This window comes from Petromyzon marinus, chromosome 28 (assembly GCF_048934315.1).
Source record: "Petromyzon marinus isolate PM22_M1 ecotype Great Lakes invasive population chromosome 28, UKy_Petmar_22M1.pri1.0, whole genome shotgun sequence".
Classification (NCBI taxonomy): Eukaryota; Metazoa; Chordata; class Hyperoartia; order Petromyzontiformes; family Petromyzontidae; genus Petromyzon; species Petromyzon marinus.
In genome coordinates, this window is record NC_133694.1 from 3,570,815 (window position 1) to 3,582,770 (window position 11,956).

The window sequence follows — 11,956 nt, forward strand, 5'->3', positions numbered from 1 at the left end:
GACTTTACCGAAAGAACCAAAGAAGATGAATCCTTGCAGTCACGAAAGCTTTAAATCGAAATGTCTACGTTTGGTCGACAGTGAAATAGGCGGCAACTCTGTAACGTATTGTACGGCGACGATGATTATGATGACGACGACATTGCAAAAGAATAACTTTATGAAGATTTTATTTGGGATGGCAGAACGAATGATAACTTCGGGTGGATTTCGCACAGTGGGTCAGATGGGCACCCGCGGTGCGTGTTGTACCCTGCCACGCACCGCGCGTCAGCGAGAATAGTGGCACCCAGAGCCACCGACACACAAAGTGAACATTTTCGTCCACGGTGCCCCTTAGGCCAAGTACTTGAAGCCTCCTCTGTTTTGGGACCGCCTGAGACTGCAACCCTTGAGTTGTAACCAACATCCTGAAGTCACCGTGCTGAAAGGGAAGTACGCGACTAACCTTGTTTAATAAGTGTTGCATGTGATCACACGATCCGCTTTTTTTGTTGTTGTAATATTACCGTTGTTGCCACGTACAAGCAAATTTGGAATCGCGAAATATTTTCCACCTGGACCGGTATCGCATTGTGTTGCGGGCCATCGGACCGCTGTTTGCGTCGTTCTCTCGTCGAGTTCTCCGTGAGCCGTGCGCCCCCTTCTGATGTCGAAATAAACTGCACGATAATTTATCAAATACTTCGAAGGCTATAAGGACCCCCGCATCTCGTTAAGGAGCATAAAGCATCTCGCGAACTCCGGCTATGCTGGCAGCAGCGCCGGCTTTTGGCTGTCCATCGAACAAAGCCGGCCACCGCATCGCGCTCGCTTTTAGATGCGGCCGTCTGGAACGCTCTCCCTTCCGATATTATGAAACCACTGGAACGATGGACTTTTAAATCGTCTATATCGAAAACTCATTTCTTTAGAACTGCCGTTTGCATTTTAGTTTGTTGTACTTCGCACCTCCGATTAGCACGGTCAGCGACATACGGTGCGAAAGAAGTTAAACGTACGGAGAGATGGGACCTCGTCTGTAAACAAACATCTTGCAGTTCACACCATTGGAACCCCCTTTGCCAGTAGCAAAATATGAAAATTGGTCTTTTACCCTTTTAACTGGCAACAAAACTGACACCTTTTTTTACAAGGAGTCATGTTTGCATTGACCACAATGCCTGCGGTCGGAATGCAAACAAAAAACACAACTCTGATAATGTATTGGCACTGTCCTTGAAAATTGATTGGTCCACACTCGAGACAGCTTTCCTTAGAGCCTCGTCTCACATGGTGTTGGACCAGATGACGCCAAAAGGCGCACAACTCAGACACTTTTCAAGGACAGTGCCACATACATTATCAGAGTTGTGTTTTTTGTTTGCATTCCGACCGCAGGTATTGTGGTCAATGCAAACATGACTCCTTGTAAAAAAAAAAGGTGTCAGCTTTGTTGCCAGATGAAAGGGTAAAAAAACAATTATCATCTTGCATTTCACCAGCATGTTGTTGGTTTAAGAAAGCTCATTCTGCTGGCGAGACACTGAATGTCAAAGCCCGTACAGGGAGGGTTAGCTTCTCGTGAGCCAGCGCTGCTGAATCACGCACACTCCCAGAAGGCCGCGTGGCTGGTCGGATTTGTCAATAACAAAAGTTTACTTTTATTTTTTTTATGTTGAAGAACCAGATAATGTGGAGAAGCATTGTTATCGGCTCATATATTGTGTTGCCTCTGTATCTGGCTTCCCTGGAACATTTAAACTGGATGATGTTGGTAGGCATGGGCGTATAACGGCCACAGGGCTTCATTTCTCTCTCAATCTTTTCTGGAATTCTGCTCGGCTGGTGTGGAGTCGGGATTTAACGGCATAAGGCACTAGTAACGAGAGTACCAGGTACGCCTGTTCATAAGAATCCGATATTTATTGCAGCATATATTCTCATAATCTTATATGGACAAAATAAGTATGTAACTCAAGATGGATGCGGCACGCCAAAGCAGTAATTATTGGAATATACTTATAGATTATTTATGCATCCAGCTATTATTCCCCTATTTTTATTATTTATACAGGAGAGCCACGCTGAGTCCTGCTGGTGGCGAGATGTTAACTCCTTCCCCGGGTATACAGGAGGTCGTGGATTCGATTCCAACCCCCAATGTCTGTATATTATTATGTAGTTTGCGTTCCTCTCTCCCCATGGTCGCGTGGATTTTTCTCCGGGTCCTCCGGTTTTTACCAAGACATGTAGAATCAACATTCACGCGTTTAGAGTATCTGGCTACTGTAAATTTCCACGTGATATGCCACTTCGTTGAGCTATCATTTGTGGCCAGGTCGCTTCTGAGAAAAAGAGCTACGTTGCTCAGCGGGGCCTTACCTGGTAGAATACAAAATAGTTTCGTTTTATTCCAACTAATGATGAGTGTTTATCATACCATGTGGGAGGAGGAAACCTGAGCGCCCGGCGAAAACCCATACTTTGCACGAGGGAGCAACGCTCTATCCCCGTGCAGACGTCGCCAGATGGCGGATCAGCCTTCTCCTCCGCGAAGCCCCACGAGAAGGGAGTTGCCCCTCAACATTCCCCGGAGCTGTGTTCCGGCACCGTTCCAGCTGACATTCGTCTCTGTTAGCACCACCCCCGCCGGCGCCCCACCACCACCGCCACCACCGCCACTGCTTGCCGCATTGATTGGGGTTGTCCTGCTGTGGCATCCGATTCGTTGGACTTTTGGGACTCGCAGACCGCGGTGGATTCACTCGATTCACCGCACGCTATTGTCTAGAGAGCCCCCATCCCCCCCCATCCCCCCCCCCCCCCGGGTCAGTAAAGTTGCAAGAACAAAGAAAAAGTAAAACTCTTAAAGGTTTGTTTTTTATTATTATTATAATGTTTTTATTGTTTATAGACGTTGTAAGTTTCAGGAATAAATAAGCAGAAAATTACGTTTTCCTAGCTTATAAATTTGAGCAATAATGGACGTGTCGTGAAATTCCATTAAAATAACTTTTTTTTTTTTAAACGTCAAATATACACGTTCTGCCTCATGAGCTATGTCTCCCGCAATACAGCATGCTAGCGTGATTACGTCTTCCCTTCGCGTAAGTCCACAATAATACCGTGGCATATTGAATAAGCATGTGAGTGACGACGAACCAGCGACGCAACCGATTAACTGGCACAGTCCTGTAAAAATAAAAAAAAATAAAAAGCGTTTGACGTTGCTCGGCGTACAACAGGGCACGGAATTAATGGACATCCATTCCGGGCGCCAGCAATTCTCTCCGGGAGCACCACAGTGGATGTCGACCGGTCGTTACCACGTGGGTTGCTGCCATCGTGTTAATCCCACCGAGCGGTTCACGTCAAAGAACAACACGATCAAATTGAGACTTAAAACCTTCGTGACTGCAGGAATTAATATTCTGTGGTTCTTTCGGTAAAGTCACCTAGATACAAATAATAATAATAATACAAATCGCACTTTATAACTTTTTATTATTATTTGCTTTCTATCTACATGACTTTACCGAAAAAAACAAAGAATATAACACAGGATCCTCAGTTGACGTCCAAGTGAGATCGGAGCCGGTCTCTCGCCTCAACCCCCACCAACCCCCACTGACCATCGTGGTGAGGTATGGTTAGAAAGAAAAAACGCATAACCGACACTGCCCGTCGATATTTTCGACCGCAGCTATAAATGATACGAACGCATGACGTGTATACATTACAGGTGTGCTGCGTTCGTACGTGTAGGTATGAATGCACACTGTGTACAATCGCTCGTGTATATATGTGTGTGTAGAATATCTAACTCGGGGGAGCTGTGATTACATCGGAGGGAGCTGAGATTATTTCGGAGCACTGCCGAGTGATCCACGCGGAACCTGCGGGCTTAAATCCTGGCCTCGCACGCGCGCACACAAAGACAAAGATCTCCCGTATAGCCTGTAAACAAACTATTGGGGCAAGTGCCCCAATAGTCTGTTTGTGGGTGGGTGGCCAGCGCCACGCCCGACCGCCTTTGTCTCCCCAGTGGCGATGTTTACACACCGCACCAGGTGCTCATTTGAGGCCGATTCGACCTCGGGGAGGCGCAGGACCGGTTCAGAAAATCATCGCCGGTGTTGGCCACGGGGCGAGAATCGAACTCGGGTCGCCGGGTTCGTAGCGCAGCTACCGTTGCGGGGAACGGTAGCTTAGCGCGCACACACCGGCGGCAAACACCATTAACGCCGGCCCTGAGTGGCTCCGCCAACACCGCCTCCCTCCCCCAGGTTGACTCATGACTCAGCCTTCGGCGGCGCTGCTGTGTCAATGTCAGCACTTGGCGATGGCGGGACGCGCACGTGCGCACCGACCCCTTGATAGGCGCCCGCTAACGGAAACTCGCCCCCCACCCCCCCAACATTTGCTCCGCACAAAGAGAAATGATGGAGCGGGGCGCGGGTGTGTGGGTGCGCGTGTGCGCGGGTGTGCGGGGTTGTGGTCAGGAGCGCGCTCAGCACACGACCGCGCGGTCAAACAGCTCTTTGCCGCGCTGCGCTAACAACACCGCTAACAACACCGTAAAACCACCGCTAACAACACCGCTAACAACACTGCTAACCGCTAACAACACCGCTAACAACACCGCTAACAACACCGTTTGACGGCATTTGCCCGAGCGACGTGCGTGTGACGCGTCTGTCCTGGAAGCTCTTTATATATTATTTTATAAAAAGGGGGCAACTTCTTCTTTAGAGGGAGCACGAGAGGCTTGGCTTGACATTTACGAACAAGGCACCTGCCTGGCCTCAAGCATAATACGCTCCACCAGCACGACGACTGTGTATTTGTTAAATATAGTGCAATGCCCCCCATGAATGCATATAACATGTTGAGTGTGTGTGCACGCGTGAGTGTGTTATCTGCAGGGTAGTTGTAGTGGTTAGCGCGCTGCGCTATTAACCCAGCGACCCGGGTTCAATTCCCGCTCGTGGCCAACATCGGCGGCGAGTATCTGTAATCGGTCCTGGGCCTCCCCTAGGTCGACTCAGCCTAAAAATTAGCACCCGTCGGGGGTGCTGGCAACGCCACCCCCTTGTGTTCCGCGCCGGCACTTGCCCCAACAAGCTGTACAAGGCTATATGGGGTGACAAGTATCTATATTATGTGTGTGTGTGTAAGTCAATCAACCCAAAACACCTGGATCTGTCCCGTGACCTCCTGCCAGCAGCGAAAGAGCCTTCGACACTCGGTGTGCACCTGGCCTGGCACAGGGGCCATGGTGACTGCCACCGCCACTCGGTGGTGGGCGGCGGTTGTTGCTGTCGCCGTAGTATTACGCATGTTTGCATGCCAGGGCGTGTGTGTGTGTGTGCTGGCGAAGAGATGGACTGATGCGGTACAGCAGGATGTGTGAAGCTGATTGGACTTGCCGATGACTGGTACCAGCGGTGTCAAGGTCGGCCTCTGCGGAGGAGATTCGTGAAGGATGCCACTGGGCAGCTGGAGGCAGTCGCCCTCCAGCAAGAACGGAGGGCGGAGGAGCGAAGCCCTCAACATCGAGCGCAGCGCCGGGCGGAAAAAAACACGGCGAGTTGACACAGTGGGGAGCACAGTTGGTACATCTGGCCAGTCATCTCAAGTCAGTCAACCCATGGCACCTGGGTCTCTCCCGTGACTTCCTGCCAGCAGCGAGCCTTCGACACTTCACTTGGCCTCGGAAGGTACAGGCGCCTTGGTGACATCACCGCCACTTCGTGGCGAACTGCTGCCGCTGTTGTCGTTGGCGTGCTCACGGGCGTGTACGCGTGCGCCCGGTTGCCCTATGCGGGAGGCAGGCTGCAGGACGGCGGCGGCGGTGGTGGCAGCAGGCCGTAGCGCGTCTTGGTGTTGGTGACGGCACCGTGCTTCTGCCGCATGTGCAGCCGGAGCTGGCTCTTGTGCCGAAAGTGCACGTTGCACGTCTCGCACTGCGCTCACCACGGACAGACACGGCGCCAGGAGCCGGGTTACACTCACTCCGCACGCAGCCATTCACCCACATTCATTTTAACCCTTTCCCATTCCGATGACGTACGTACAAGCAGGTCATCGGTTTTTCTTGCGATTTCATTCCGATGACGTACTTGTACTAAAATAAAACGACTTCGTCTGTAGGTCTTCAGGTCGGAAGATGTACCGAGGCTCCCGGTACAGTTTGGTGCCATCTATCATATTGTGTGGTCATGTCGCTACAGTTCTCTGTGGTGAGTACAATGTCTTTAAAAAAAAACGGCGCTATGCCTCTCCCGATCAAATTATCGCTAACCGCTTGGGCGTCCCGAGATTCAGTGGTGAACGGGACATCCACACTGCAACTTGCAGTCTCCCTCATTAACTTCCTTCCGTTCCCCTCTCAAAGCCTCTCCATTGCCCATTCTCGAACTCTTCCCTCCCCTCGTCCCTCCGCTCCTTCCCTTCCCTTCCCTAAACCGCTACACACCCCTCATCCCTCGCACTACACCGTTATATTATTATGTTAAGCGCCTTGTTCAAGTTCGCCCTTTAATTGTAAGATAATATTAATTCATTCGCAGCCAAGAGGCATCAAGACGGCAAGAAGGACTACAATTATTGCTGGCCAGCAGAGCGGATTTTTCGAGGCAGGGGGCCTTAATTTCTCACTCGATGGTGCCAGGCTGGCCGGGGCGGTGGTGGTGGCTACGCTGCTGCACACGGCTGCCTCGAGTCCAGCACCGTGGAGGCAGCAGCGAGGATTGGTGGATCACCGCACAAACGCCGTGCAACTGACTCCCTTCCCGTGGGCATCAAGGAGGTGCCGTACCCCTGGCTCCCCAGGAGAAACTGGTACAGTAGAGTGCGGACTATTCTCAATCTGTCTAATCTGTGTGCCACCCTTGCACGCATGGGCTTTTCTCGGGGTGATCCGGTTTCCTCCAGCGTCTGGCAGCAGCATTGATTTGTCTGTAAACAACATTGTACGTGTATATATCTACGGCTCATTGGGACCGACGGATGAAATGCGCCTTCAACATCTAAATCATTATTATTATTCGGAGCTTGGATCAAAGAGGCGATCGGAGAGGGAATTCCAAAGTGGAGCAGTGTGGTGGGGGGGGCGATGGAAGAAGCTGAAAGCAAAGTGTTGTGATTGGCGGTGTGTGCAGGGTGAGATGAGACCATGAATCAGGTAGCCCGAGTCCTCAACATGGGTGAAGGACACTTTTTTTTTCTCCATCTCGAGTTAAAATTCACCTCTTTAGAACGGACTTTCGTCTTTTAGTTTTGTTGTCCGTCCCTCCCGCACCTCCAATCTACAACGGGTTGGCTAGGTACGGTGCAGAGGAAGTTGCAACGTACGTACTTACGTACATATGTAAAATAAAACAAGACAAGGAGGGGACTGACCGCCCAGTGTGTGAGTTGAGCACTGGCTCATTAATCACCCCCACTGCCGCTTTACTTAAGAGTGTCACGGTGCTTATCTATGCCCAGTGGAGATGTTGCGACCCATCCTTTTGCCACCCACGCTCTCCGGAAGCTCTCAGTCTCAGCTCTTACTTGCCAACCCATGTTCCAGTCCGTAATGAAGACTCAGAAAATCCGCTGTATAGCCCTGTGTGGCCAGCACCACGCCCAGCCGCCTTTGTCTCCCCCGATGCTAATGATGTTTAACGTGCCGCACCAGCTACCAATTTTTAGGAGCTGAGTCGACATAGGGGAGGCTCAGAACCAGTTCAGATATTCGTCACGGATATTGGCCATGAACGAGCATCGAACTCGGGGTCTCTGGGTGCGTAGTGCCGGGCGCCAACCAACTACACCGCTCCCCACATAAGCAACACTCAGACACACCCACACCCACCCACCGATCCATCATGTGCCACGTGTTGCATATTTATGGGAAATATTTGCCTCCGTTACTTGTCTGACCACGGCTAAATACACCCGCGTTTGTACATTCCTATGGGTGTATATCGTTCACTTTGTGCCCACAGCAGCACCGCTTGTGGGCAGCCCGACGTTTGTCTGGACACTTACAGGGAAAACGCCCTTGCCCTGTGTACTGGCGCCGTCGAACGGCGCCTCACAGATGTCTCTTGTTGTGATGATCGCGTCGCCAACGTACGTGAGGATACTCACTACGCCATGACCTCTCGTGCAGTCTGGCGATGGTGCAGGCTGAGGTGCCGGATGGAAAACCCGAGCTCGTCAAGTTAAGTCTCCAGGCCACGCCTTTGTCCAAATAGGCCGTGGTCTCGTCGCATGAAAAGTCGCCCGTAAAGGTGATGGAACGGAGACAAACGTATACGTCCTACCCCCGGCGCTCGCGGGAGAGGGCTTCTCCCTGGTGTGTGGTGAGTGTGGATTGTGATGGTGAGTGTGCTAGTGAGCGTGCTGGGATGCACGTAGTAGGGTTGCTCCCCCGTGTGGATACGGATGTGTGCTAAGCGTGGGGGTGAGCATAGCGGTAAGATTGGTAGTGAGCGTTCTGGGACTCACGTGGTAGGGCTTCTCCCCCGTGTGGATGCGGATGTGACTCTTGAGCGTTTGCAGGTGGCGGAAGCGCGTTCCGCACGTCCCGCACGGGTACGGCTTCTCCCCCGTGTGGATCAGCACGTGGGCCCGCAGGTGAGCCACCTGCACCACCACAACCACAACAACCACGCAGGTGAGCCAGCTGCACCACTACAACCACAACAACTACGCAGGTAAGCCACCTGCACCACCACAACCACAACAACAACAACCACACAGGTGAGCCACCTGCACCACCACAACCACAACAACAACAACCACGCAGGTGAGCCACCTGCACCACCACAACAACAACAACAACAACCATGCAGGTGAGCCACCTGCACCACCACAACCACAACAACCACGCAGGTGAGCCACCTGCATCACCACCACAACCACAACAACAACAACCACGCAGGTGAGCCACCTGCACCAACACAACGACCCACACAGGTGAGCCACTTGGGGGTGGAGGGTGGGGCATGCACCTGGACAAACCGTGCTCCGCATGAGTCGCAGCGGTAGGGCTTCTCGCCCGAGTGGATGCGCGCGTGCGTCTTGAGGTTGGCCGGGCGGTTGAATCGAGCGCCGCACACGTCACAGGGGTACGGCTTCTCGCCTGCGCGCGCGGAAGGATACACGCGGTCAAAACCATTAAAGACATTTAAAATTATTCGTTGGTTCTTAAAATTGTCAAAAACAGTTAAAACGGTAAAGACCGTTAAAACCGTTAATACCGTTAAAACCATTGAAACGATATCTGGCAACAGGGGCGGAGCCAGGATTTCAGGCCGGGGTGACATTCAACAAATTTTAATTTCAAGAATGATTTAGAGAGTCAGGCTGTTGAACTAGACGCCATCGGTTGGCGACACACTCTGACAACGCAGTTGCACGGAGTCCGCCGGACCGAGTGTCGTACACTTACACACGCAGAATGTCACCCCCCCTGTCACCCCCACTGGCTCCGCCCCTCTCTGGCACCAGCGCTCTTCGCGTAGCACGGGGCCGTCGCCGCGTTTGTGCGGAAATGACCGCGAGAGCCATTTTTCGAATTCGGCAAATTTTCGGGCACGTCATGGCGGCACGTGTGGCCAGCATTAATTTATTTCTTCAAATAACGTCACGAGATCCCGAACGTCCACCGCGAAGTGGACGGCGTCTGTCTCTTGGGCAAAACAAACCCGCGGTATTAACCAGGTGCGGCCCCGGGTGCTCGAACCACGAACCTCCGTAACACGCGGAAACGTGCCGCTGCCGTTGGGTCGTACCGCTACCAGACTGGGGGGCCAGCTATCGAGCGAGTGCTTGCGGCAGTGCAACCGCGCAGGGTGGCGGCCCTACAGGCGGTTGCCCATGCAAGGGGGAGGGGGCAGGGGGGCCCGGGCGGTTCCCCACGTACCCGTGTGCACGGCACGGTGACTCGTCAGGTTCCCCTTGTGGCGGAACTCGGCGTCGCACGTGTCACACCGGTACACCCTCTGCTCACCGCGGGGGCCCGTGCCGGCCTCCGACATCTCCTCGCACGATCTCCCCTCCTGTGCTGTCGCCGTCGCCACGTACTCCTCCCGGCGCGGGAGGCACGGGTAGGGGCTGCAGCTCCCGTTTGCGCCGCCCGAAGGTGCTGCAGCCCCCTCCTCCGCCACCTCCTCTCCATCCCTCTGCCGCCCCGTGCTGCCCCGCGCCACTCCGCCGTTCCCCGCCAAGGGGCCTTCCCCATCTCGACCGCCGGCGTCCTCGCCTCCGTCGCGGTCTTCGCGTGAGATGAGCGCCATGCAGCTCCTCAGCTTGTGCTTCTTCCAGTAGCTGCAGGGCGCTCGTTCCTGCTGCCCGGCCACGGCGGCCGCTTGGCCGGCCCCATCGCTCGGCTCCCGAGCGGCGCCACCGTCGCCGTCCCGGCGGGCCGGGCCCTCCGGGGCTTCGGCGGCGACGGGCCCGTCCGCTTGGCGGCGGGGCGACGGCGTGTCCGCCCGCTGGCGCCGCTGCTCCCCCCCACCCACGCTCATGTCGATGACGCGCTGCGTGTCGTGCCCACCGCGGTCTCCTTCCTCCGCCTCTCCCACAGGCCCGGCCGGTGAGCGGGTGCCTTTGGCGTCGGCGCCCTCCGATTTGACCGCCGCGTGCGAATCCCACTGCTGCTGGGGGTGCTGGGAGCAGGCCCCGTGGGCCGCCAGGGGCCACCACAGCGGCTCGGCACCCCGAGGCCCCGCGTAGCAGAAGGGCGACAGCTTGTAGCCGGCGACGGCGGCACGGTGGAAGAACGGCGAGAAGGCGTTAAACTGGCAGGGGTTGCCCAGCTGAGAGTAGACGGAGAAGGGGGACGGAGTGGATGACGGCGAGGATGACGATGACGACGATAATGATGATGAGGATGAGGGTGAGGATGAAGAGGAGGTGGTGGTGTTGTGAAGGGAGTAGATGAATTGCTGCAGGTGGTGCGCGTAGAGATTCGCCCCCTGGTCCTCTTTGCTGGGCTTCAGGTCGGGAGGATCCAACAAGCTGCCGGACGAGAGGAGATCTCATCGTCACCGTCGCAATCGTCGTCATCATCGATATAATTATCATCGCTGCCTTGGTCGTGATCGCAGTCGTAGTGTCGGTCATCGCCGTCGATTAGTAAAAACAAATCGCTCGTCGTCGTCGTCGTCGTGGTCATCACCACCGCCGCGCGTTCGGGGATCGGGCAGCTCGGCAGGGCAATAACGCGAGGCCACGGCACTTGCACGTACCTCTCCTTGAGGAGGCGCGCGCACGCCTGTGCCACGCCGTGGACACGGAGGTGGCGGGCGGCCGCCACGAGGTCGCGCGACACGGCGGCGGTGGCCACGGCGCGCTGGGGCAGCTCCCCCGTGTACATGAAGTCGAGCAGCACGGCGAGCGCGTCGCACGTGACGCCCGGCAGCGACACGAGCTGGGGGTCCCCGCAGCGGCCCTCCACGAACGCCGAGTAGAAGTAGCCGCTGCGCGAGCAATGACGCCGGTTGGTGGTGGTGGTGGTGGTGGAGGAGAGAGACACGGAGGGAGAGAGACACGGAGGGAGAGAGACACGGAGGGAGGGAGACACGGAGGGAGAGAGACACGGAGGGAGAGAGACACGGAGGGAGAGAGACACGGAGGGAGAGAGACACGGAGGGAGAGAGACACGGAGGGAGAGAGACACGGAGGGAGAGAGACACGAAGAAGAGAGACACGAAGAAGAGAGACACGGAGGGAGAGAGACACGGAGGGAGAGAGACACGGAGAAGAGAGACACGGAGGGAGAGACACGGAGGGAGAGACACGGAGGGAGAGAGACACGGAGGGAGAGAGACACGGAGGGAGAATAAAGTTCGGTTGACGATCACGATTTCATTGCGGCACTGTGGATGGAGTTGGTGGATCACGCAGAGGTCGTCATCACCGTGTATCAGAATCAGAATATTTATTTATCCTGGAGGAATCCGATGAGCTATAAAGC

General features: G+C 54.7%; 1 protein-coding gene across 1 annotated transcript; it reads right to left on the reverse strand.

Annotated features, from left to right (window-relative positions):
• Window positions 1-2,853: 2,853 nt before the first annotated feature.
• Window positions 2,854-11,757, reverse strand: LOC116946806 (uncharacterized). The gene is made up of 5 exons (XM_032961970.2): window positions 11,229-11,757; window positions 9,902-10,998; window positions 8,988-9,118; window positions 8,482-8,619; window positions 2,854-5,948 (listed from the first exon to the last, which is right to left on the reverse strand). The coding sequence occupies exons 1-5, from the start codon at window positions 11,354-11,356 to the stop codon at window positions 5,802-5,804; spliced, it is 1,641 nt and encodes a 546-aa protein (XP_032817861.2). The 5' UTR covers window positions 11,357-11,757; the 3' UTR covers window positions 2,854-5,801.
• Window positions 11,758-11,956: the final 199 nt, after the last annotated feature.

Coding starts and splice junctions, on each gene's coding strand:
- LOC116946806 (XM_032961970.2), bottom strand. CDS start 11,356: ATGTACACGGGGGAGCTGCCCCAGCGCGCCGTGGCCACCGCCGCCGTG. Junction 9,119..9,901: donor TCACCGTGCCGTGCACACGG/GTACGTGGGGAA, acceptor CCGCGCGCGCAG/GCGAGAAGCCGTACCCCTGT. Junction 8,620..8,987: donor GCGGAGCACGGTTTGTCCAG/GTGCATGCCCCA, acceptor GTGGTGGTGCAG/GTGGCTCACCTGCGGGCCCA.